At 45.2% G+C, this 23,201-nt stretch overlaps 2 protein-coding genes across 2 annotated transcripts; both read right to left on the bottom strand.

The window, feature by feature from the left end:
* Nucleotides 1-914: 914 nt before the first annotated feature.
* Nucleotides 915-2,986, bottom strand: LOC122691258 (14-3-3 protein zeta/delta-like). Its single transcript, XM_043897912.1, has 2 exons — nucleotides 2,393-2,986; nucleotides 915-1,055 (listed from the first exon to the last, which is right to left on the bottom strand). The coding sequence occupies exons 1-2, from the start codon at nucleotides 2,984-2,986 to the stop codon at nucleotides 915-917; spliced, it is 735 nt and encodes a 244-aa protein (XP_043753847.1).
* Nucleotides 2,987-3,090: 104 nt separating this feature from the next.
* Nucleotides 3,091-3,543, bottom strand: LOC122691264 (14-3-3 protein beta/alpha-like). Its single transcript, XM_043897917.1, has one exon. It carries the CDS (start codon nucleotides 3,541-3,543, stop codon nucleotides 3,091-3,093), a length of 453 nt encoding a protein of 150 aa, XP_043753852.1.
* Nucleotides 3,544-23,201: the final 19,658 nt, after the last annotated feature.

A 23,201-nucleotide genomic window follows, 5' to 3' on the forward strand; every position in this document is an offset into this window, starting at 1 on the left:
CCCAAACACTGAGTACTTAACTCCTCAAGTGAAAGACAATCTCTGCAGAACATTATTCTTAAAGGTATTACCCAGGAAACAGATAAGGCCATTCATAAGATACACGGCTTTTTTTTTTCCCATCTTGAGCTCATGGTTACAGGGAAAACAGATTCCACTACCTAAGCACAAGCTGCCAATCAGCAAACATGCTGCTATATAGGGGAAGGGGCTGGAGTCACAGGTGGTCTATGAGCACTGGACCTTTGCATGCTGTCATAACCCAGTTATCTGCCGCCAGGAATGTTCATTTCTGGCTTCGAGTTTCCATGGAGGAAGACACTGTGGCCATCTGTGGTCACGAACTTTTCAGTGGCAACAAGCCCCAACATACCAAGTGTCTAAAAGCCCTGATCAGAATGGGCAGAATCACTAGAAATTACTGTAAAACTCGAATGCCAAACGAGAGGTGACCCACTCCAAGTCCCAGTGTCACAATAGAATCTATAACTTTCTGTACAACTTTACAATGGAACTGTATTTCAGGGACAACTGTTTTGAATCAAATTTAACTTTCCAAAAAGTTACACATAATTCAGGTCTATTTTTTTTTCTAGCAGTAAGAGTTCTGCTGAATTACAAAACCCCATAATCACAGTGTTCAGTTTTGTTATTTTTTTTTAAAAATGAAACACATAGTAATCCTGTCAATGTTAATCAAAATCAAAACTTCAGAATGCCGTGGCATTTATGTGACCAATCTGAATTTTAGATACAAATACCAGCTGTTCATCCCATGGACCATTTTTGCTAGGCTGAGGCTGTGAAAAATTGAAAGTCGACGTACGTTTCTTTTTTTTTTTTTTTTATCGCACAAAGGGATATATGTGGAGGGTACAGAGTGACACTGAAGAGATCACGAAGCATGGTAGACATTAGTTCTCTCCCTCCCCAGCATCTCCTTCGTCTCCCTGGTTTTCCGACGTCCACAGAGTGAGATTGTCCCTCAGCAGCTGCATGATCAGGGTGCTGTCTTTGTAGGACTCTTCATTCAGCGTGTCCAACTCAGCAATCGCCTCATCAAACGCCATTTTTGCCAGGCTGCAAGCCTTTTCAGGAGAGTTTAGAATCTCATAATAAAAGACGGAGAAATTAAGTGCCAGGCCCAGTCGAATGGGGTGTGTAGGCTGCATTTCTTTCTTATTAATTTCAAATGCTTCTTGGTAAGCCTGCTGGGACACAGTGGTTTGTTTATTTTTATTTTTTGAAAAGTCCATTCATAAAACTTTTATTCCACTTACATGAACTTAATACACGTGTTCTTAACAATTATGCTTGGATTGTTCATGAAAATCTCATAAGACATTAAACAAAGCTAGCCATCATCTCAAGTTATTTCCCTGTTAACTATTTTTTACAGCACATGCATGTTAGGCAAGTATCAAAAAAAAAAAATCACAAAAGCAAAAAAAAAACTAAAAAAAGTTAAATACATGGGTTTTTGTTTTACTGCTGTGCTTGATATACATGAAGTAATGAATATCAAGCAATTCATTTTTACTGCATCTTTACTTGTACATTTGTTCTTAGGTTGCCTAAAACATTTAAATACAAATAAAATGAGTGTAGCAAAAATAATGAAAGCAAACAGCAGGTAACTTTACAAATAATGGAATGTGAACCGTTTCTGCCCTTATCCAGAGTAAATTGGGTCACAACTAAAGGAACACTTCTGTAGCTGCAGTCAACAGTGTGCACACTGCGTCTGAGTATTCCACAGATAACACATGGTTTAACATGCAATATCCATGGGATATCCATTTCTACTACAGCTTTGTAAGTGCTCCAAACCTAAGAAGTACCCACAACACCACCTGTGACTGGAACCAATTATCCCTTTTATTCCCCACCAGGACATACCAATATGCAGGCAGTTTTCTTTGCTTAGACATGGAAGCAGTTTTAACACTGGCCCTTGTGAAGCCACAATGTACCAAAAGTACTATGCCAAACCTTTATAACTTGTATAAAAATTCCACATCCCCATATTGGCCACCTCAAGATGAAAACAGATAACTCCCTAAATGTTAACTGGCTCTACTCCCCTAATATTAAACATAAAAACCACATGGGAAATATAGAAATTCAAATAGAAGTAACATAAACCTGTCATAAATCGTAAACAAAAAACTATTTGTGGGACAGCATGGATGACAAATGGTCTACTGTGTAAATTTTAGAATGAGGCAGACAAAAGTTGGAAGGCCGGTTAATTTTCCCCTCCTTCTCCTGCTTCAGCTTCGTCTCCTTGGGTATCCGATGTCCACAATGTCAAATTATCTCTCAGTAACTGCATTATTAGCGTGCTGTCTTTGTATGACTCTTCACTTAATGTATCAAGTTCAGCAATGGCTTCATCAAATGCTGTCTTTGCAAGAGAGCAGGCTTTCTCAGGGGAGTTCAGAATCTCATAATAGAACACAGAGAAGTTAAGGGCCAGACCCAGTCTGATAGGATGTGTTGGTTGCATTTCCTTTTTGCTGATTTCAAAAGCTTCTTGGTATGCTTGCTGTGACTGATCCACAATCCCTTTCTTGTCATCACCAGCCGCAACCTCAGCCAAGTAGCGGTAGTAGTCTCCTTTCATTTTCAAGTAGAAGACTTTGCTCTCTGCTTGTGAAGCATTGGGGATCAAGAACTTTTCCAAAAGAGACAGTACATCATTGCAGATATCTCTTAGCTCGGTCTCTATTTTCTCTCTGTATTCTCGAGCCATCTGCTGTTTTTTCTCAGCACCTTCCGTCTTTTGCTCAATACTGGAGACGACCTTCCAAGATGACCTACGGGCTCCTACAACATTTTTATAAGCAACTGAGAGAAGATTCCTCTCCTCATTGGATAATTCAGCTCCTTGCTCAGTTACAGACTTCATGCAGGCTGCCATGTCATCATATCGCTCAGCCTGCTCAGCCAGTTTGGCCTTCTGTACCAGCTCGTTTTTATCCATGACTGGATGTTCTGTGTCCGGAGTAGGTGGCGACGGACGGACGGGGATCAGCAGTCTCTGGGCGGCAACGGCGAGGCTGAGACTCTGTCCCTGGATCTCGCAGCTCACAGGCTACAGCCGCTCCGCCCAGTGGTTTGTTTATTGTCTCCAGATGCCACCTCAGAAAGATATCTAAAATAATCGCCTTTCATTTTCAAGTAGAACACCTTACTTTCTGGCTGTGTAGCATTGGGAATAAGGTATTTATCCAACAGCTCCAGCACGTCGTTGCAGATGTCCTGCAGCTCGGCCTCGATCTTCTCGCGGTACTCTTTGCCCATCTGCTGCTTCTTCTCGTTCCGCTCAGTTTTCTGTTCGATGCTGGAGATGACACGCCAGGACGAACGGCGGGCACCGACCACATTCTTGTAGGCGACCGACAGCAGGTTTCTCTCCTCGTTGGAAAGCTCATGCCCCTGCTCCGTGACCGCCTTCATGGCCGCAGCCATGTCATCGTAGCGCTCGGCCTGCTCGGCGAGCTTGGCTTTCTGTACCAGTTCACTTTTATCCATGGTCATGAAAGGTTGTTGCTGAACGATAAGACGCGGGATTCTTGGCCTCCGGAGGAGACGAATTCAATCCGGGGCCAGAGACGAGGCTGGATCGCTCAGAGCTTTTGTGTTATAAAGTTTTATTAAAGTATAGAGAAAGCTTCTGACATAGGCATCAGAAGGGGGCAAAAGAGTACCCCCCTCCTAGTCTTTAGCTGTATGTTATATAGTCACTCACAGTCTGTTAATGAAATGAAAGGAATGTCATAAAATTTAGAATGGCATCAGATAATTCATCCCAGGCCATAAAACGATTGACTTGAATCTTTTAGAAGGGCAGAATACCAACAAATAGTTCCGTTTACATAGATTAGGAGAACAATACCTGAGGAAGTAAGTTAGGCCGTTTAGCGGAACCAACTTGAAGATTGAGTCTGGGGTTCATTAACATAGCTTAAGACCACATTTCCATACGAAAAAGGCATGTATTGGTTAACTCAAAGTTTGAGAGTGGTTAGCTTTAGGTGAGACCAGGTGTCATGGCAACACAGAATGTTAAGAGAAACCTCCTTTTAAATTTGTATAGAGAATGAAAAACAGATCGCTGGTTTGTTTCTTCTTGCCATTTAAGAGAGATAAAAATGTCTGGCACTTACAGCCTCTTTCCTCCATTTGGAGACCCCTGGCCTTCCTGCCTGTTACCCTCTCATTCTCCCCTTTTCTTTTAGGAGAATTATGTTGCCTAGGGAAAAGGGGCGTCGTTTCCATTTCATAACTGCTTCCGAGCTGACAAGGGGCGTTGTCCCTAAATTGGTGAGGCAACATATTCTCCTAATCCTCATAATGAGGATGTCTGATCCAGGGGCCCCAAATAGTAGTCGGAAGAAGCTGCAGTGATAGCAGGAGTTTGAACAACCATTTGTAACTTAAAAGCTTTCACGCGACTAGAAACAAATCCAGTTACACAGTTACAGATGCAGGGAGCAAACAGCAAAAACAAAACAATCTGTATTAAAAGTCACGTTATGTCCATAGTTAAGGTACAAAGTATTGCACCAGTCTATTCTAGGGTTGTTAGATGTCATCAGACGAAGAAGAGGCATCACATGTGATTGTTGTCGAAGGTATTCGCAGACTTGGAGAAAGTCTTTTCCTTGAAGTGGAGATGTCCACCACGGGAAGCCTTCCACTGATGAAGAGGGGAGTGCTCCGCAGACCCAGCAGTTAGACCGATTGTGGAATGCAGCATAGGAGTGAGCCCAGGACAGGAAGGCATTGTCTTGAGGATCAAAGGGCAGACTCAGGATTTCTGGAGTCAGCAGAAGTAGGCTCACATAGATTATCAGGCCCATCTGAAACATACAAAGTCAGAGCATAGAAAGTAAAAACATAAAATGACATCACTTAGTTCTGGTCAGGGTGCCACCTCTTGACTCGAGTGTGATGTACCCACGAATCAATTCCTGGGACTTTGACAGCTGTGGGAGAAGAAAGAATAACCTGGTAAGGGCCTTCCCAGAGGGGCTCGAGGGATGAGCCCCCAGATCCCAATGTTTTTATGAGGACCTCGGTTCCTGGCTCAAATAGAGGCTTGCTGGATTCAGAGGCTGGGTCAGGAGTCGTCTCCCGGAGTTCTTTTAATGCCTGTTGAAAAGCTGAGAGTTGAGTTACATAATTAGTTAACTCTACGGCCTCAGGATCTATAACAATGTCTGTGCGTAAGAAAGGCCTTCCATAAATACATTCAAAGGGGGGCAGTCCCTCCTTTTTTGGGGCAGTTCGAGCCCTCATTAAAGCTATGGGTAGGACTTTAATCCAGTTGTCTTGCGTTTCTTGAGTTAATTTGCGCAGATGTCTTTTGATAATGTCATTAGCTTTTTCAACCTTTCCTGAGGATTGGGGTCTCCAGGAACAGTGTAAGTGATACTCTATTCCTAGAGCTTTAGACACCCCCTGAGTTACAGCAGCTTTAAAGGCAGAACCATTGTCGCTCTGAAGGCTCCGTGGCAGCCCAAACCTGGGGATAATTTCATGGATTAAAATCTTTATAACCTCCTTAGCCTGTTCACTACGACAGGGGAACGCCTCAATCCATCCAGTAAAAGTATCCACCCAAACTTGTAAGCAAGAATATCCATTAGCTTTTGGCATATGAGTAAAATCAATTTCCCAGTCTTCTCCAGGATACTTTCCCTTTCGTTATAATCCAGATTTTGCTAGCTTTTCAGTCTTTGGGTTATTTTTCTGACATACCTCACACCGTTTGATAATGTTCTTTAAAGTTTTCATTATATTTTTACCTTCAAACAAACGAGAAGCCATCTGGTAAGTACTTTCTACACCCAAATGAAAACCCTTAAGAATTTTCCACTGAGCATTTTCAGGAATTATTAATCGTCCATCCTCGGACTGTAACCATCCTTTATCAGTAATCTTTGCTCCTCTTTTCTCATATCTTTCTAATTCTTCCTCAGTATATTGTGGTTTTTCCTGTTCCACAGGACCTGTCCAGATCAAAGGCGTCTGTAGGGAGGGGGTTTCGTAAAGTGCCGCTTTTTTGGCTTGAGAATCAGCCAGCAGGTTACCGGCAGCTACTTTACTCCCATCCCTGTTGTGCCCTTTGCAATGCATAACCGCTACTTCTTTAGGACAATAGATAGCAGTTAAAAGTCTCTCAATCTCTCTGAAATGCTTAATAGGTTCTCCTGTTGCTGTTTTAAACTGTCTTTCTTTCCATATTGCAGCATGAGCATGTAAAATCAAATAAGCATACTTAGAATCAGTGTAGATATTCACTCGCTGCCCTTTGCTTAACTCTAGAGCTCGGGTCAGAGCCACAAGCTCCGCTAACTGGGCACTGGTTCCCTGGGGAAGAGATTTTGCTTCTAAAACCTGTTCAGCAGTCACCACCGCATAACCTGCTTTGCGCTTTCCATCCCGAACAAAAGAACTGCCGTCTGTAAATATTTCCATGTCAGGATTGTCTAATGGGGTATCCATTAGATCCTCCCGAGCTGCATAGTTTAAGGTTAGGAATTGGGAACAATCGTGATCAGGTGTTTCATCTTCCTTCTTAGGAAGGAAAGTGGCAGGATTTAAATTTCCACAAACTTTAAGCTTAGTTACTGGTCCTTCTAACAACAGTGACTGATATTTAAGAAGTCTACTGTCTGTCATCCAAATATTAACCTTAGAATTTAAGATTCCACTCACATCATGAGAAGTCAGTACGGTAAGGTTTCGCCCATTATTTTTAAAGGTTCAGGTGCTAATAAAACCGTTGCCCCAATTACTCTTAGGCAGTGGGGCCACCCACGTGCAATTACATCTAATTCTTTGCTTAGATAAGCAATAGGTTGCTGGTGAGGTCCCCGGGGTTGTGTCAAAACTCCCAAGGCCATACCTTTTCTTTCAGTGACAAACAGGTTAAATTCTGACCCTGTGGGCAAACTCAAAGGCGGAGCTTGCAGGAGAGCAGTCTGAAGAACCTTAAAAGCCTTTTGAGTATCTGGAGACCAAACCAGTTTGTCGGTTTGGGCCTGCTGAGTTTCAGCTATAAGTTTATATAAAGGCCGGGCAAGTTCCCCATAGCTCGGAATCCAAATACGACAGTAGCCTGTGATTCCCAAAAATCCTCTCAATTGTCTTAAAGTCATAGGTAGGGGATGGTTTAGTATAGGTTTAATTCTCTCAGGGCCTATGGCCCTAGTCCCTTCTGAGATGATTAGGCCCAGATATCTAACAGATTGTTGACAAAGCTGAGCCTTTTCTCTTGATGCCTTGTAACCGCAGCCTGCCAGAAAGTTTAAGAAATCTTCTGAGGCTCGTGAACAAGCTTCCTCTGTCTCAGCACAGAGCAAAATATCATCTACATATTGTAACATTACCGCTTCAGAGCTATTAAAGTTTTGTAGATCTCGTGACAAACTTTGTCCAAATAAGTGAGGACTGTCACGAAATCCCTGGGGCAAAACTGTCCAGGTTAACTGGGAAGCTGGCTGTGTGGGGTCTTCAAAGGCAAATAGAAATTGACTTTCCTCTGCCAAAGGCACTGAATAGAAGGCATCTTTCAAATCAATTACTGAAAAATATTTGGCTCGTTCAGGAATTTCAGACAATAGAGTATAAGGATTAGGCACCACAGGGTGTAAAGGAACCACAGCCTCATTTATTATTCGTAAATCTTGAACTAATCTCCATTTATCATTTGATTTTTTTACACCCAAAATAGGAGTGTTGCATGGACTGTTACAGGGAACTAATAGTCCCTGTTCCTTTAAATTCTCAATGATGGGTTTTAACCCTTCCTTAACCTCAGGTTTCAGTGGATACTGCTTCTTATGTGGGAATAAGTGTGGGTCCTTGAGCTTGACAACTACAGGAATAGCACGACCTGCACAGATTTTCCATCAGCCCATACTCTAGGATTCACATTTTGTTCAACTAAAGGGAGAGAAAGGGAAGGCTCCATATTCATGAAAACAGAGGCATGGACTTTGCTCAGTATATCCCTCCCCAAAAGGGGTGAGGGTGATTCTGGCACGATAAGAAACTCGTGTGAAAATAGCACAGAATCCCAGTTGCATGATAGAGAATAACTGAAGTAATACCTTTTGGCTCGTCCAGACAGTCCCATTACGGAAGCGGATCGGGAAGAAAGTGGGCCAGGGGCTTCAGTAAGCACGGAGTAAGTTGCCCCAGTATCTAAAAGGAAATTGACGGATTGGCCTCCCACTGTTATTAATACCCGGGGTTCCTCAGGTGTAATTAGGACGGGAGCTTGTGTGGGGACCCCCGGGCACCTTCAGTCCTGATTGTCTTGAGAGTCAGACCCCTGAGACCTACGCCTCTGGGGGCAGTCTCTCCTCCAGTGTGGTCCCTTGCAGACCGGACATGGAGCCAGGGGCGGCTTAGATGCCTGAGGGCAATCCCGCTTGAGATGCCCCTCCTTTCCACAGCAATAGCAAGCCCATCCCTTTTCACCTGGGTCCCTCTGGGCATTTTTCTCAGGCTGCTTAAGAACGGTTTTCATAGCCATTGCGAGGGCTTCCGCCTTTTCCTTCGTCTTTCTCTGCCTTTCTTTTTTTTCCTCATATTCCCTACCATAATAGACTGTCTGAGCCAGTTGTAACAGATTATCTAAAGACTGATTTGGTCCATACACCCATTTTGATAACTTACGGCGAATATCTGGAGCCGACTGAGTGAGAAATTTATCTTTTAAGATCACTTTCCCTTCTTCACTTTCAGGATCAATTTCAGTGAATCTGCGAAGGGCTTCTCTCAATCTATCTAGGAATTTACCAGGAGCTTCCTTCTCCTCCTGTTCTATGTCTGCCAGTTTGCCATAGTTTAAAGGCTTAGAACGCGCCTGTCTGAGTCCTTCAAGAATACATCTGACAAAATGACTCTGATCCCATCTTCCTTTAGCAGTGTTATAGTCCCAGTCTGGTTCTGTAGCTGGGACCGCCTGACTCCCAGTGGGGAGGGCAGTTATCTCGTCCTCCCTCTTTCCCACTGATTCATTACCAAGCCACTCATCACCATAAGCAACCGCTTTCCCCAAAACTCGAGCCTTTGAGTCGGGAGTCAGCGTTTGTCCCAAGATATACATCACATCCTTCCAAGTGAGGTCATAATGCAGAGTAACACCTTTAAAAGCTCTAATATATTTTTCTGGGTCCTCTAAATAGTCTCCCAGGTCCTCTTTAATTCTTTGTATCTCTTGATAAGAAAAAGGCTTATTAACTCTCATAGACTGATAATTTCTCCCGGTGGGTACTTCGTGAAGAGGCAACAGCATGAGTGGCTGTCCCTCAGTCTCTCTGGCTGCTCTGCACATATCCCAGGGATAGATTGGAAAAACCTGCTTTTCTTTGTCTCTTTGCCTCCTGTTCTCTATCTCATCTCTTACTTCGATGGTCTGAGTTTCTACTGAAACCAGAGTAGTCTGAAGTCGTACTGAGACAGGAGTTGTTTGGACCTCTACATGAGCAATTCGAATCTCAATTTGGGTTCCCACTGAGACCGAGGCAGTTTGAATCTCAGTTTGTGTTTCTACTGAGACCAAAGCAGTTTGAACCTCATCTTGGAGACCCGGATACGGGGGCAAAGTAGGAGGACAGGGGGGAGCGGAAGGTTTCACACCCAAATCTACACCCTTAGGACATAAGTCTGGCATATTTCGCAGAGAGAAAAAGGGCAACACATACGCTACTTCTACCCATTTCCCTTGCTTTTTACAGAACCGGTCTAATTGTAAAACAGTGTTATACTTAAGAGACCCTCCAACTGGCCACCGTTCGCCGTCCTCCAGTGGGTACCGCGGCCATGCAGTATCACATAGGAAGACCAGGTGTGTCTTCTTTAAGCCCTGGGGATCAAATCTATCCCAGTTTTTCAGGATACAGTTCAAAGGAGTGAGGCTGGAATTGTTAGCTCCCATCTGTAAGAGAGAAAAAAAGCGACCAGCGCCATTTTTTCTACCGGAGGCGTCCCTCCCTGCTCTAGATGGGGGTGTAGACAGACGTTACACCAAAAGCTTTTCCTTTCTGGTCGGACTTAGTCTGTCTCTTACCGACGCAGGCGTCACATTCGTCCCTCCCGGTTCTACCACCGAGACGGGGTGGGGATGCACCAGGAGTAGACCTGATGGCATCCCTGACTGACGTCCAGCCCTTCACCTTGCTTGCCTCTGATGCCACCCGGGGCGCAATCAGAGTAACCTTCCGGAATGCTTCCCAAGCTAAGACCTCTGGGGGACACATTCATCACCTGAGTACCTGTGCACGACCCTGAGTACATTCCTGACCGCAATAAGACCGATACAAACATGAAACTGAGATGTTCCTTCCAAGCGTCACCACACCGGTATAAGAGCCTCCTCTGGTCCACTAAGAGCCAGTGTTACCAAAGGAAAAAACCATTGCAGTTCCAATCCGAGTAACCTTTAACCTCAGAGATGCTCTGGGAGTTAGAGCTCCATCTAGCTTCCGAACTTTCCATGCCTAGCGAGGCTAGGCGCTTCCTGACCACCAATCCAAGTTTGAGACCTATACCACAGTAGAGTAGCAACATAGGCCACAAGCCCCTTGAAAGTCTATGATCCGATAGATAAGGTTAGTACTTCTAATTCCCAAGGAGCTATGAAATGGTCAAAGAGACCGAAAAGTTTGACCGAGAAAGGAGAGTTCGGTCCACACGCTTTGCCCGTTTCTGGTCAGTTCCCGAAGGAGACATTGGTTGCCTCTTGGCATTGGCAGGTCGGTGTAAACCCCCGACAGGTTTTTGCCATAGCCTTATGAGGTCACCGCGGGACCACAGAGCAGGGCTCCTCACTTGCTTCGCGCAGGGCATTTCATTCATTTACACAAGCACACCATAGAGTTAGTAAAGTACAGCGGAAAACGTGTTCGCTAGGAGAACAAAGAACTAGAGCTCCAAGCATCCTTACCTTGCCCTGAAGGATCCCGGACGAGCCCCCAAGATGAAAGGTTGTTGCTGAACGATAAGACGCGGGATTCTTGGCCTCCGGAGGAGACGAATTCAATCCGGGGCCAGAGACGAGGCTGGATCGCTCAGAGCTTTTGTGTTATAAAGTTTTATTAAAGTATAGAGAAAGCTTCTGACATAGGCATCAAAAGGGGGCAAAAGAGTACCCCCCTCCTAGTCTTTAGCTGTATGTTATATAGTCACTCACAGTCTGTTAATGAAATGAAAGGAATGTCATAAAATTTAGAATGGCATCAGATAATTCATCCCAGGCCATAAAACGATTGACTTGAATCTTTTAGAAGGGCAGAATACCAACAAATAGTTCCGTTTACATAGATTAGGAGAACAATACCTGAGGAAGTAAGTTAGGCCGTTTAGCGGAACCAACTTGAAGATTGAGTCTGGGGTTCATTAACATAGCTTAAGACCACATTTCCATACGAAAAAGGCATGTATTGGTTAACTCAAAGTTTGAGAGTGGTTAGCTTTAGGTGAGACCAGGTGTCATGGCAACACAGAATGTTAAGAGAAACCTCCTTTTAAATTTGTATAGAGAATGAAAAACAGATCGCTGGTTTGTTTCTTCTTGCCATTTAAGAGAGATAAAAATGTCTGGCACTTACAGCCTCTTTCCTCCATTTGGAGACCCCTGGCCTTCCTGCCTGTTACCCTCTCAGTCATTCCCGTGGGAGGACTGCAGGGAGCAGAGAACCTTGCGAGCGGAGCTCCGGGCGTGGTGACCACCTCCTTCCCAAGCCCACTCCTCCGGCGGCGGCGGCGGCGGCTGCAGAGGTGGCGGCGGCGGCAGCTACCCCAGCTCCGGAATCGGCGGCTGCGGCTTTTCCGTATATCTGGAAGTAGCAGTATTTTTGCAAAGGCATCAGTGTGAAACCACAGAAGGCATGTTGAAAATCTGATTAAATTGAAATTGACAAAGTAAATCTGGTCATTGCTGTGATTTGAAACACTTTAATATGATAACTCAAATTATAACTGACAGCATTTTATCAGAACATATCAGATTTTCATGAATGTCACATAACTTCTAGGATATCTATATTAGTAGCATCAACCATACAATATAACTTGAGAAGATTCAATCACTCCTTCTGAACAACACTTCCCATGTAGTTTAACATGCCAAATGAACTCAGGTTGTTTAATAAATATCTCTCTTTGGGAGGTCTCAGGGGCCCTCTGAAGCATCCCAAAGTTAGCTAGAAGTCAGTTATTTAGGAAGGTTTGTTCACAAATATCAAAAGGGTTTATGACAGTCAGGTAGGCTGTGAAAGAATACTTATCCACTTAGCCAAAGTTAACAAAAGATTTCAAAGGTAAACCTAGGACGGATCATTTAAGAGGTAAAGAAACTTAAAATCCACTAGCAAAGGCAGTTCAACATCTCAAGAAACCTTGTACTAGGCACAAAACTCTTTTCTGGGGGTCCACTTTCCATAAAACCTCCCTATGCCATTCTGTACCCATTCCTTTGCTTCCCCCATCCTGAAACTGCCACCTGTAAGTCAGAACTACTTCTTTTTCCTTCATCAAATGCGATTTCATTCCTCGTACCTTCTTTAATTACAAGTCATACATTTTTCCTTAAGCAACCGAGAGCTGACTTTTATATTGGCATTTTACAGATTGGTGAACATACGTATCAGTGATACTATCTAAAAAAAAAAAAAGCTTTCTTACACTGCACATCTCAGCATGGCACCAGACACTATTCATGGATAGCCAAAATCTCTTTAGTTGCTGTGTAAGACGAAGGCCCTGTCAAGTGGTGAATGTTTCAGAACCTTAATTTATGAAATGACCTAGCTATTCAATACACTGTCATCACTTAGTTTAGCACAACCATAGACATTCAGGTAGCCAAGATCTGGAGAAACTATTGTAAATTCAGTTCAGTTCAGTTGCGTCTGACTCTTTGCGACCCCATGGACTGCAGGCTGCCAGGCTTCCCTGTCCATCACCAACTCCCGGGGCTTGCTCAACCTCCTGTCCATCGAGTCAGCGATGCCATCCAACCATCTTATCCTCTGTTGTCCCCTTCTCCTCTGCCTTCAATCGAGACTACTATAGACAGATATTTTAAAGTATAATTATTTTTAATAGCTTACCTAAAAGCTCATATCGCATTTCCATTTTTTAGGAGTGGTTTTGGTTTGTTTTTAGAGGTACTTTCTTTGTTGACCAGTCTGTGAGAGAGATAACAATATAGCAATATTTAAGTTATAGTAAACCTAGGCACTGTGAAAAGTTTATGCTTAATGTTAATGACTCTTAAACATGTCTATATTAGAGTAGTGAAAAAAATAAAATATTAGATATTTACTATTGACTAGTTCCCAATTCACAGGAATCCAAAATTCATTTAGGTCCATTTTTTGCTTATATTTAGAGCTTTTTTTTTCTTGTATTTAGAAATATTAGAGTATTTCTTTGCATTTCTTGAGGGCTTCCTTTTCTTTAGATTATTTAAATAAGAACTCACTCACAGCTTCAGCAATATTATCAAAAAACAGAAGACTCACACTGAGACATACAGAAATCCCCACAGAGGTCTTCTAGTTTTCCGCCTAAGATTGAAAATATCTCTTTGACTTCCCCTTTTTTGGGGGGAGGGGGGTGTTGAAGTTCTCATTTGCCCAAGGCTGAGGTCTCAGGGAAAGTGGGCATTGTTTTCTAAGGAAATGGTTAACTTCAAGCTCTGCCCTAGGCAGGCCTTTGTAACAAGCTCTGTTTTTAATTGATACGCAAAAGAACCAGCTTTACAGTTTCCAAGAAAAAAAGTTTTGTTTTGTTTTTTTTTATTTTAACCAGTTTTCTCTGGTTCTATAGAACATCATGGCCATCCTAGGTCAGGTCATCTTTCCTTTCTGTAGTCATAGTTTTATCCCTGAATTATAGACAGATCAGCTGACAAGTTTTCCATAGTTGAACCTGGGGAAGGATCATTAACGTGGCCGGATTGGAAGGTAAGGGAGGGAAAGCCATCTGGGAGGAGGGGCCCCGCGGGAGACTGTGGGGGGGGCGGCGTGCAGAGTGCGGGTCGGGTGGGAAAGACGGCTCTCCTCCGCCTTCCCGCCCGCCCCTCCATCCTCGGCCGGGCGCCCCCGCCACCCTTGCCCCGCGCCCGGTGGCGGCGTCTCCGGTGTCCCTCTTCCGCCCGACCTCCCCGCCAAGTTCCCTCGAGGTTGGGTCCGAGGGTTGGGGGCGGGTGGGGGGGGTGGTGGGAGGTGCTCAGCGCGCCCCCACCCCACCGCAGGCGCCTTGCCCGCGGCGCCGGCCATGGCTGCCTTACCCCCAGCAGCAGACCGCACAGCGCGGATCCTCCGGTCGCGTCTTGCGGGCTGTGCGGTGTGACGGCTGGCGGCTCCCCGTCGCTGGGCCGCTTGCCTGCCCGACGCGCCCCGCCGCTGGCCCTGAACCTGTTTGCCTCAGCCGGTCGTCGTCCGCTGCTCTGGGCCTGCTGCGCGGTCGCCAGACGCCTCCTCACGCCCTCCGAGCCTCCGGGCTTGCTCCCAGCCACCCCTCCCCAGGCCTCTGTCTTGTCTCTCACCCTCTCACCTCTGTCGTGTCCCTGTCCGCTTGGCGCCACGCTTCCCGTCCTCTCTGCCCTTAGTGGTGGAGGGAGGAGGGTGCCTGGGCCGCGGGCGCGGGTAGGGGGCCCTGGTGGTTGAGGGGAGAGGACGGGATCCCGGGGGGGGGGGGGGGGCGGCCGTACCGGTGTAGGAGGTGGTGGGGGAGGGCTCTGCCCGTTTCGGGGGGATGTGGGGGTGGTGTTTTGGCGTCGGCGGGGACCTCCGGGCGGTGGTCGACCGGCGCACTGGGGGCCCCCATGCGTCAAGGGCCCGGCAGGGTCGAGGCCCCCGGGTGGGGACGCGGCAGTGGTGGTCGAAATCCGGGCAGTGGCCCGCAGGGCGTGCCTTGTGCCTCGCCTGCCTCCCCCTTTCCAGGTACCTACTGAGGGGCTTCCCTGGTGGCTCAGATGGGAAAGCATCTGCCTGCAGTGCGGGAGACCCAGGTTTGATCCCTGGCTTGGGAAGATCCCCTGGAGAAGGAAATGGCAACCCACTTCAGTACCCTTGCCTGGAAAATTCCATGGACGAAGGAGCCTGGTAGGCTACAGTTCATGGGTCTCAAAGAGTCGGACACGACTGAGCAACTTCACTTCACAGCTGAGAGAAAGCTTGAGTTGTCTCCTTGGGGTGGATTTGCTCCTGGATGGATTTCACCTGGCGGCAGTAGGGAGGCCCGTGGGCCTCTCCTGGAAGTGGGCGTATCGGCGGAGCACATTTGGCCCATGTCGGGGATGGAGCGTGCCTCCTCTGAGCTCCTAGGCAGTGGGTCCCAGGTCTCAGGGACCATTTCAACTGGGACTGCCCATTTCATTGGCTCCTGGATCCCCATCGATCAGCATCCAGTGAGCAGAGTGCAGGGGTACGGACCACAGGTAAGGGAACTGGGACTCGGTGGCGTAGGGTGGAGCAGGGAACCAAGTATTCTGCCCTCTCTGTTGGCATAGTCTCGGAGCCCCCTAACCTGGAGGTCGCAGAAAGGCCTTGCCATTGGGGTCAAGGCCTTTACCACTTTACCCCTTCGCATAAAGCTCAGACCCTCGTGATTTTTCCAAGCAGCCTAGTGCCTGCAGCGAGGTCCCAAGGAAGTCCGAGGGATTTATCCTGCCTGGTGATTTCTTTCACCTGCTGGGCACTCCACAACCCTTACTCTGGCTGGCTGGCCGGCCCAGCCCTGCTACCGGCAGTTTGCAGTCCAGTGGGCCCTTAATCACCTGCTGGAATGGGAAAGGGAAGGGTCCACGAAATGCACCCTAGAAACTTAGTAGGGTGCATGGATTTAAAAACCTGGTGGCCACCCAGCCAGAAAAGGAAAGAGGAGGGCACCTTGCTGCCCTTTCGTGGTGGAATCTGTGGCTGTCCTGCTGAAAGGGGGCCTTTCCTTAGGGACCCTGTGCAATAAGTGTGGTGTTTTGGAACTGAATAATTAGAACGTGTAAAGTTTTTTAATTATGTGATGCTTTAGTTAAAAAAAAAAGCTCCAAGTTTTTTGCAACCTGAGGTCTAAAAATTGAAGGTCTATTTTCCTTCCACTGTGGCATTCTATGAAGAAATTTGCTTTTTTTTTTTTTTAAAGAAAAGAGTCAGAAAAGTGAGGGAAACAGAAAAGCCAGAGGTGCCCCTGTAGTTTGGTGAAGGTCTTAGGAGGTCACTTGTAAATGCTGCTGGCCGTCGGGAGGCAGTCTCTTGTGACCGATGGGCACAGAGCTCTGCGGGCCTGTCCTTTGCATGGATGTTCTTGTTTGTGAAAATCCAGCTCAGAGCCATCTCCTGATGTGTAAGAATTTCCCAGACTAGACCCCTAGGCAAATCCCTTAGGGCCAGGGACTCCTTTCTTCATTGTATTTGTCTGTTTGACTGAAAAGCAGCAATGGCATATTTTTCTTTAAATCTGGTCTATCATCCAGGCCTTGGAGTAATATTTCCCATCTCTCAATAGACTTGAGTTCCAGGGATGAATTATAGTTAGTTGTCCATGATTTTGCAGATGAGGAAACTGAGAGCCAGAGAGGGTGGAGGACTGTCCAAGGGAGAATGGGATATCCTTCCAGGAACCCTGGCTCTTGGGTTTTTAATGAGCTTTCTGCCCAGCATGGTCATTAATTGGCAAGTGTTGACATTGAGAATAAGCTATTGGTGGAAGTGTAAAAGGCTTTTTTAAAGAATGTGCCTACTGGCTGTGCATCTTATGGAGTATTTTCATTGTACTCCCCAACCCTTGGAAAATGGTGGGCACAGGGCAGATGCTTCATCATTTTTATTGAATAAGTTCAATGTCACACAATTATATCCATAGTGTCAGCAACACTGTGAGGTATATTAGAACAGTGATCACCACAGTTGGTACTTCATGGATCAGTAAAGAAAGAAAACTTTCTTAGGAAGACTGCAACAGAATTGCTAAGTTTTAAGTTTATCCCACAAGGATATTAAAAAAAATGAAATAAATCTCTCTGATCATCACCAAGGCTTTCAGATGTCTGTTGAGGACCCCACACAAGGGAGGGTCTACCTCTTGGGACACCCCTGCTTCAGCATCTCCCTAAGCCAGCAACCTGGGACAGATGAGTACACTTGCAGTTTCTTCCTTGACCTTGGGAATTTTTTTTGAAGACAAGTTTTTGACAGACAGGGCTGGGGGAAGGTTAGGGGATGTTTCAAGTGCAGTCCATTTATTGTGCACTCTATTTCTCTTTCTGTTCCCTGGTGGCTCAGTTGGTAAAGAGTCTGCCTGCAATACGGGAGACCCGGGTTCAATCCCTGGGTCGGGAAGATCTCCTGGAAAAGGAAATGACAGCCCACGCCAGTATTCTTGCCTAAAGAATTCAATGGACTGAGGAGTCTTGCGGACTGGTATTTGTTATCCATTTATAGATATGTATCCTAAATTTGAACAAAAATGAAAGCATGAAGATGTTTAGCAAAAAGTTATGTAAAATAAGGAGACTCAGCAATCCCTCTTCTGAGTATTTACCCAAGAGAAATGAAAGGTTGTGTTCACACAAAACCCATATGTGAATGTTCACGGCATTTGTGTCTATAATTGCTAAAAGCTGGAAACAACCCAAACATCTAGCTGGTGTATAGGTAAATAAACTGTGTGATACACACAGGGGAATACTGTTCAGCAATTAAGGAATGAACTACGGGTACACACATCAACATGAGTGGATTTCACATGTATTATTTTAAGTGACAGGGGTCAGTCTCAAAAGACTGTGAACTGTATGATTCCATTTACAGGACAAGGCAATATTAATGGGCACAGAAAACAAGTCAGTAGTTGCCAAGGTCTGAGGGTGGAGAGAAGTTGGCTACAAGGGGCAACCTGAGGGCATTTATGGGATGATGGATCTGTTTCACATGTTAATTGTGGTAGTGCTTACACAACTGTATGGGTTTGTTAAATATCATGAAATTGAGCATCCCCCCCCACCAAATTTTACTGTATGTAAATTTTAAAGGTAGAGAAAATGAAGAGATAGCACAGGTGCACACAAAAGGTAATGTCTCTGTGTGTGTGTGTGTGTATTAGTTGCTCAGTCGTGCTGACTCTTTGCAATCCCATGGACTGTAGCCTGCCAGGCTCCTCTGTCCATGGGCTTCTCCAGGCAAGCATACCAGAGTGCATTGCCATTTCCTACTCCAGGGGATCCTCCCCACCCAGGGATCAAACCTGGGTGTCCTGCATTGCAGGCAGATTCTTTACCATCTGAGCCACCAGGGAAGCCTAGTGTCTGTACAACAATGTGAAAATACTTACAGTCTTGCATAGTATACTTAAAATTGGTTAGGATGGTAAATTTTATGTGATATGTATTTTACCACAGTTTAAGAAAATTCAAAACTGTAAGACAGATATTATATATTTATAATGGATTATTGTGAAGTCATTAAGCAATTTTTTCCAAGAAATTATTAATAAAATGGGAATGTGGTTATAATTTTAGATTAAACTGAATACAAAGTTGAATGGGCTATAAATAAATCTGTGAATAAATCAAGGCAGAAACACTGGAAGAGGAAATGGTAAAATATTAAAGGTAAAAGTCTTGATGATGGGATTTTTTAATGATAGCTTTTCCTCCTTTATACTTCTTGGCACATTATTAGTTTTCACTTATTCTTTTTGTCAGTTCAGTCTTTCAGTCGTGTCCAACTCTTTGCCACCCCATGGACTGCAGCACACCAGGCTTTCCTGTCCATCAGCAACTCCCAGAGCTTACTCAAACTCATGTCCATCGAGTCAGTGATGCCATCCAACCATCTCATCCTCTGTTGTCCCCTTCTCCTTCCACCTTCAATCTTTCCCAGCATCAGGGTCTTTTCGAATGAGTCAGTTCTTTGCATCAGGTGGCCAAAGTATTGGAGTTTCAGCTTCAGCATCTGTCCTTCCAATGAATATTTAGGACTGATTTCCTTTAGGATGGATTGGTTGGATTTCCTTGCAGTCCAAGGGACTCTCAAGAGTCTTCTCCAGCACCGCAGCTCAAAAGCATCAATTCTTCAGCACTCAGCCTTCTTTATGGTCCAACTCACACATTTGTACATGACGACTGGAAAAACCATGGCTTTAACTAGAAGGACCTTTGTTGGAAAAGTGATGTCTTTGCTTTTTAATATGCTGTCTAGGTTGGTCATAGCTTTACTTCTAAGGAGCAAACATCTTTTAATGTCATGGCCACAGTCACCATCTGCAGTGATTTTGGAGCCCCCTAAATTAAAGTCTGTCACTGTTTCCATTGTTTCCCCATCTATTTGCCATGAAGTGATGGGACTGGATGCCATGATGTTAGTTTTCTGAATCAGTTTTAAGCCAACTTTTTCACTCTCCTCTTTCAGTTTCATCAAGAGGCTCTTCAGTTGTTCTTCACTTTCTGCCGTAAGGGTGGTGTCATATGCATACCTGAGGTTATTGATATTTCTCCCAAATATCTTGATTGCAACTTGTGCTTCACCCAGCCTGGCATTTCTCATGATGTACTCTGCATATAAGTTCCTTCCTAGATGCTTTCTGTTAATTAAACATAGCTGATTTTGTAAAGCTTGATTGGTTTGGGGGGTTTGAGATGTTCAAGAGTCAGACAGCTAGCACTTGAAGTTCCTGGAGCATACTTAGGATGGTAAGTGAACCTGATGCAGGAGAAGTGATTTTTACCCTGCTCTCTTATATCCTCTGGTTGGGATTTCAAAGAATCAGATATCGAGAAAATTGGCTATGGTTGAGAAAAGTGGAGGTGAGATAATTTTATTACTGATAATCTTCTCTATGGCTAGATGGAAGAGAAGGCCAAGAGAAAAATGTCATCCAATTTTAATCCTCTTTAATTTGATTCTTTCTTACATAGTGTGACCTTGGTTAAGGGTTAATCTTGCTAAAACAAAGAAAAATGTGGACACAATATGAGATTTTAGATTGATTCACAAGAAAGTAATACAACTAATTTTCCAGGGGAAAGTTTATTAATTATATTTTATTTATTCCCTACCTACATTCAAAACGAATTTGAGGTACTTTATGAAGGCCCAAAGCATAAACACTGTAAAATACAAAAATCCAGTAGGAAAAGGGGATAAATAAAAGATATTATATTTTAAAATTCTGGCTGATAATCTCTTAATAACTATTTGCAGAAAAATAAAGTTTGAGTTCTACCTTACACCATAGATCAAAATAAATTCCAAATGGAATAAAGAGTTACACTTAATCTAAACTATTAAAAAAAAACTAGAAAAATATATTTAAGTATTTATCTGTTTTCAGGTCAGGGTGGGAAAAGCATATCTCATTAGTAAAGAAAGCTTAAAAGGAACTGACTACATAAAAATGTAATACTTCTTGACTTCACAAAGCACCAAAAACAAGAATTAAATGGGGAAAATATTACCAGTACAGATGACAAAGAATTGATAACTTCACAATGAAATGTATGAAATGTAATAGCTTTACCTGTTAAAATGATAAAAGCACAAACATTCCAATAAACAAATGAAGGGCAGAAAACAAGAAAGTTTTGAAGACTTAATGCAAAAAAAAAAAAAAAAAAACAAATTACATGAAAAGATATTAAACCTAAGAAAGAAATTCAAATTAAAGCATTGACATTAAAAAAACCCTGAAACTCTATTTAACACTTATGATGAGAAAAAATTTTAGAAAATTATATCCAAACTGAGAAGAGGTACTGAGAAAAGGTAACTTAGGTTGCCTGATGATAATAATATCAAGACCTTCCTGGAGGGCAATGAGGCAATATAATGAAAAATCTCATGACATATACCCTTTTTCTCAGAAAATTTATTTCCAGAAAATTGTCCTTGGGAAATAAAACATTTGTTCAAAGATTTATGTATAAGAATCTTTGTTATTTATTCTTTTTTTTTTTAAATAGAAACTATTCCCAGAGTTTTTACAGTGAACATTTATTTCTTTTACAATACAAAAAAAAATTACCTTGCTGTATCTGTTTCCTTTCATCAGGGAGTGAATTCATTCCCATTAGCTGGGAAGTCTGTGCTCAGTTTTTTTTTTTTTTTTTTTTTGTGCTCAGTTTTGAAGAGTAAAGTGATGTTTGTGTCATTCAGTATCTTGCTTTGGAACTGTCTGATGAGATTGGTTAGTAACTAAAGAAGATCTTTGAGTTATCAAGTCTTGTACAAACACTTCTTAGTATTAGTGTGAGAGCTCCTTTGGGTGTGTTTATTTGCTTTTGTTAAAGACAGGATTTGAACAAGCTATGTATCTCTTTATTTTCTAGAGCTAGTGCCAGGCAGTTACTGGGTACCAGTAAAGAAAGAGTGATGGCTGGAGGCCCGAAAGCCAGAGAGGAAAGGCGATGAACTAGACGACAGTGAAACAAACAAGGGAAGGTCTGGGCAAGGTGGGCCAAGGGCAAGGGCCATGCTGGACTCTGCCTCTTGCCTGTGGGGCTTCTGAGCAGAACCGGCCCTCTCCCGCTGGAAGACCTCCCCGGCTGCTTCCAAAGGCCGCTTTGCAAGCACTCTCGCCTGCTGGCTGCTACTCCCTCCCCGAGGGAGGCCTGCTTTCCACACATCTCCCCATCCATTGCACTCAGCCCTAACCCTAACCCTAACCCTCCACCCTCTAGGCCTTGGCAGTGTAGAGACATCCCCTGCCCCCACCTGCCCTCTAAGTAGGCCTCAAAGAGGCCTAGGCCCAGATGAAAGGCCCTAGCAGGGCTGACCCCAGGGATTGCTCCAGGCATGTCTGACAGAGTCCTTGCAGCCTGCCCCTTCATGGAGCAGTACCCCCGGAGGCCAGGAAGGTCTGGGAAAGGCTGGCCAAGGGTAGGGGCCATCTGGGCTCTGCCTCTGGCCTGTGGGGCCTCTGAGCAGAACCGGCCCTCTCCTGCTGGAAGACCTCCCCAGCTGCTCCCAAAGGTCGCTTTGCAAGCACTCTTGCAGGCTTGCTGCTGCACCGTTCCCAAGGGAGGCCCGCTTTCCCCGCCTCCCAAAGACTCTGCTCCCAGGGCTGGGAGAAAAGCACTTCAGGGTGGCCCTCTTTCAGGGCCCTTGCCTCTGAGTCTGGGGGCCAGCCAGGGGGCCCACACTCCCAGGCCATATCAGAACCACATGAACACGTCTGTTCCTGCACACTGCACCTTCAGAGAGCTCCAGTGAGCCAGGTCTACCAGAGAGCTCCTTGGCTCCCCCAGCAGCACCGCCTGTGTGTGAAGGGGCAGAGCCGACCTAGGGGCACACTGGGCCTCTTGCTCTCCCTGCTTCCCTGAGGCTGCTGGGCCAAAGAGGTCTTGGCCAACCACGCCCTGGCTTCCCCTTCCCTCTGACCAGGGCCTCTGCCCTCTAGGCCTTTGCAGTGTGGAGACAGCCCCTGCCAGCACCTCCCCTCCAAGTAGGCCTCAAATGAAGCCTAGGCCCATGGTGCCGGGAGCCAGCACAAGAGATCCCACCTATGACAAGGTCATGAGGAGAAGGCCTGATGGGCAAGGTGGATCAGGTTTTCAGGGATTCCGAAAAGCTGCCCCCGGTGCTCACCTTAAAGATGATATCTGTCGTTCTGATGCTTGCTTCAATAGACTCTTCTCTAATTCCTGTGACACAGTCAGCAGGCCTTCCCTGATTTCTTTCCAAATAAGAAACAATTTAGAACTTTACGGTAAAAAAATAAAGATTTGCCAGATTCTACTACACCCCTCCAGTATGGTCTCTCTCTCTCACCTTTTCTCGCCGACGCCGTTCATCCTGAGGGTACCCCTGGATCCTGCTGAGGCTGGAACCCAGCACCAGGGGAAAGGCGCTAGCAAGGATGAGCCTGGCGAGGCACCCGGGCATATCTGGACACACTCCCCGCAGCCTGCCCCTTCATGGGGCAATACCCATGGAGGCCAGGAAGGTCTGGGCAAGGCTGGCGAATTGCATGGGCCATGCTGGATTCTGCCTTTGGTCTGTGGGGCCGCAGAGCAGAGCCGACGTAGGGGCACAGTGGGCCTCGTGCTCTCCCTGCTCCCCTAAGGCTGCTGAGCCAAACAGGGATTCGGCATCCACCACGTTTCCTCCCCCTTCCCTCTGCCAAAGCGCTCCCCCCCCCGGGCCATTGCAGTGTGGAGACAGCCCCTGCCAGAA

The sequence above is a fragment of the Cervus elaphus genome, unplaced genomic scaffold, assembly GCF_910594005.1.
Source record: "Cervus elaphus unplaced genomic scaffold, mCerEla1.1, whole genome shotgun sequence".
Lineage (NCBI taxonomy): Eukaryota > Metazoa > Chordata > Mammalia > Artiodactyla > Cervidae > Cervus > Cervus elaphus.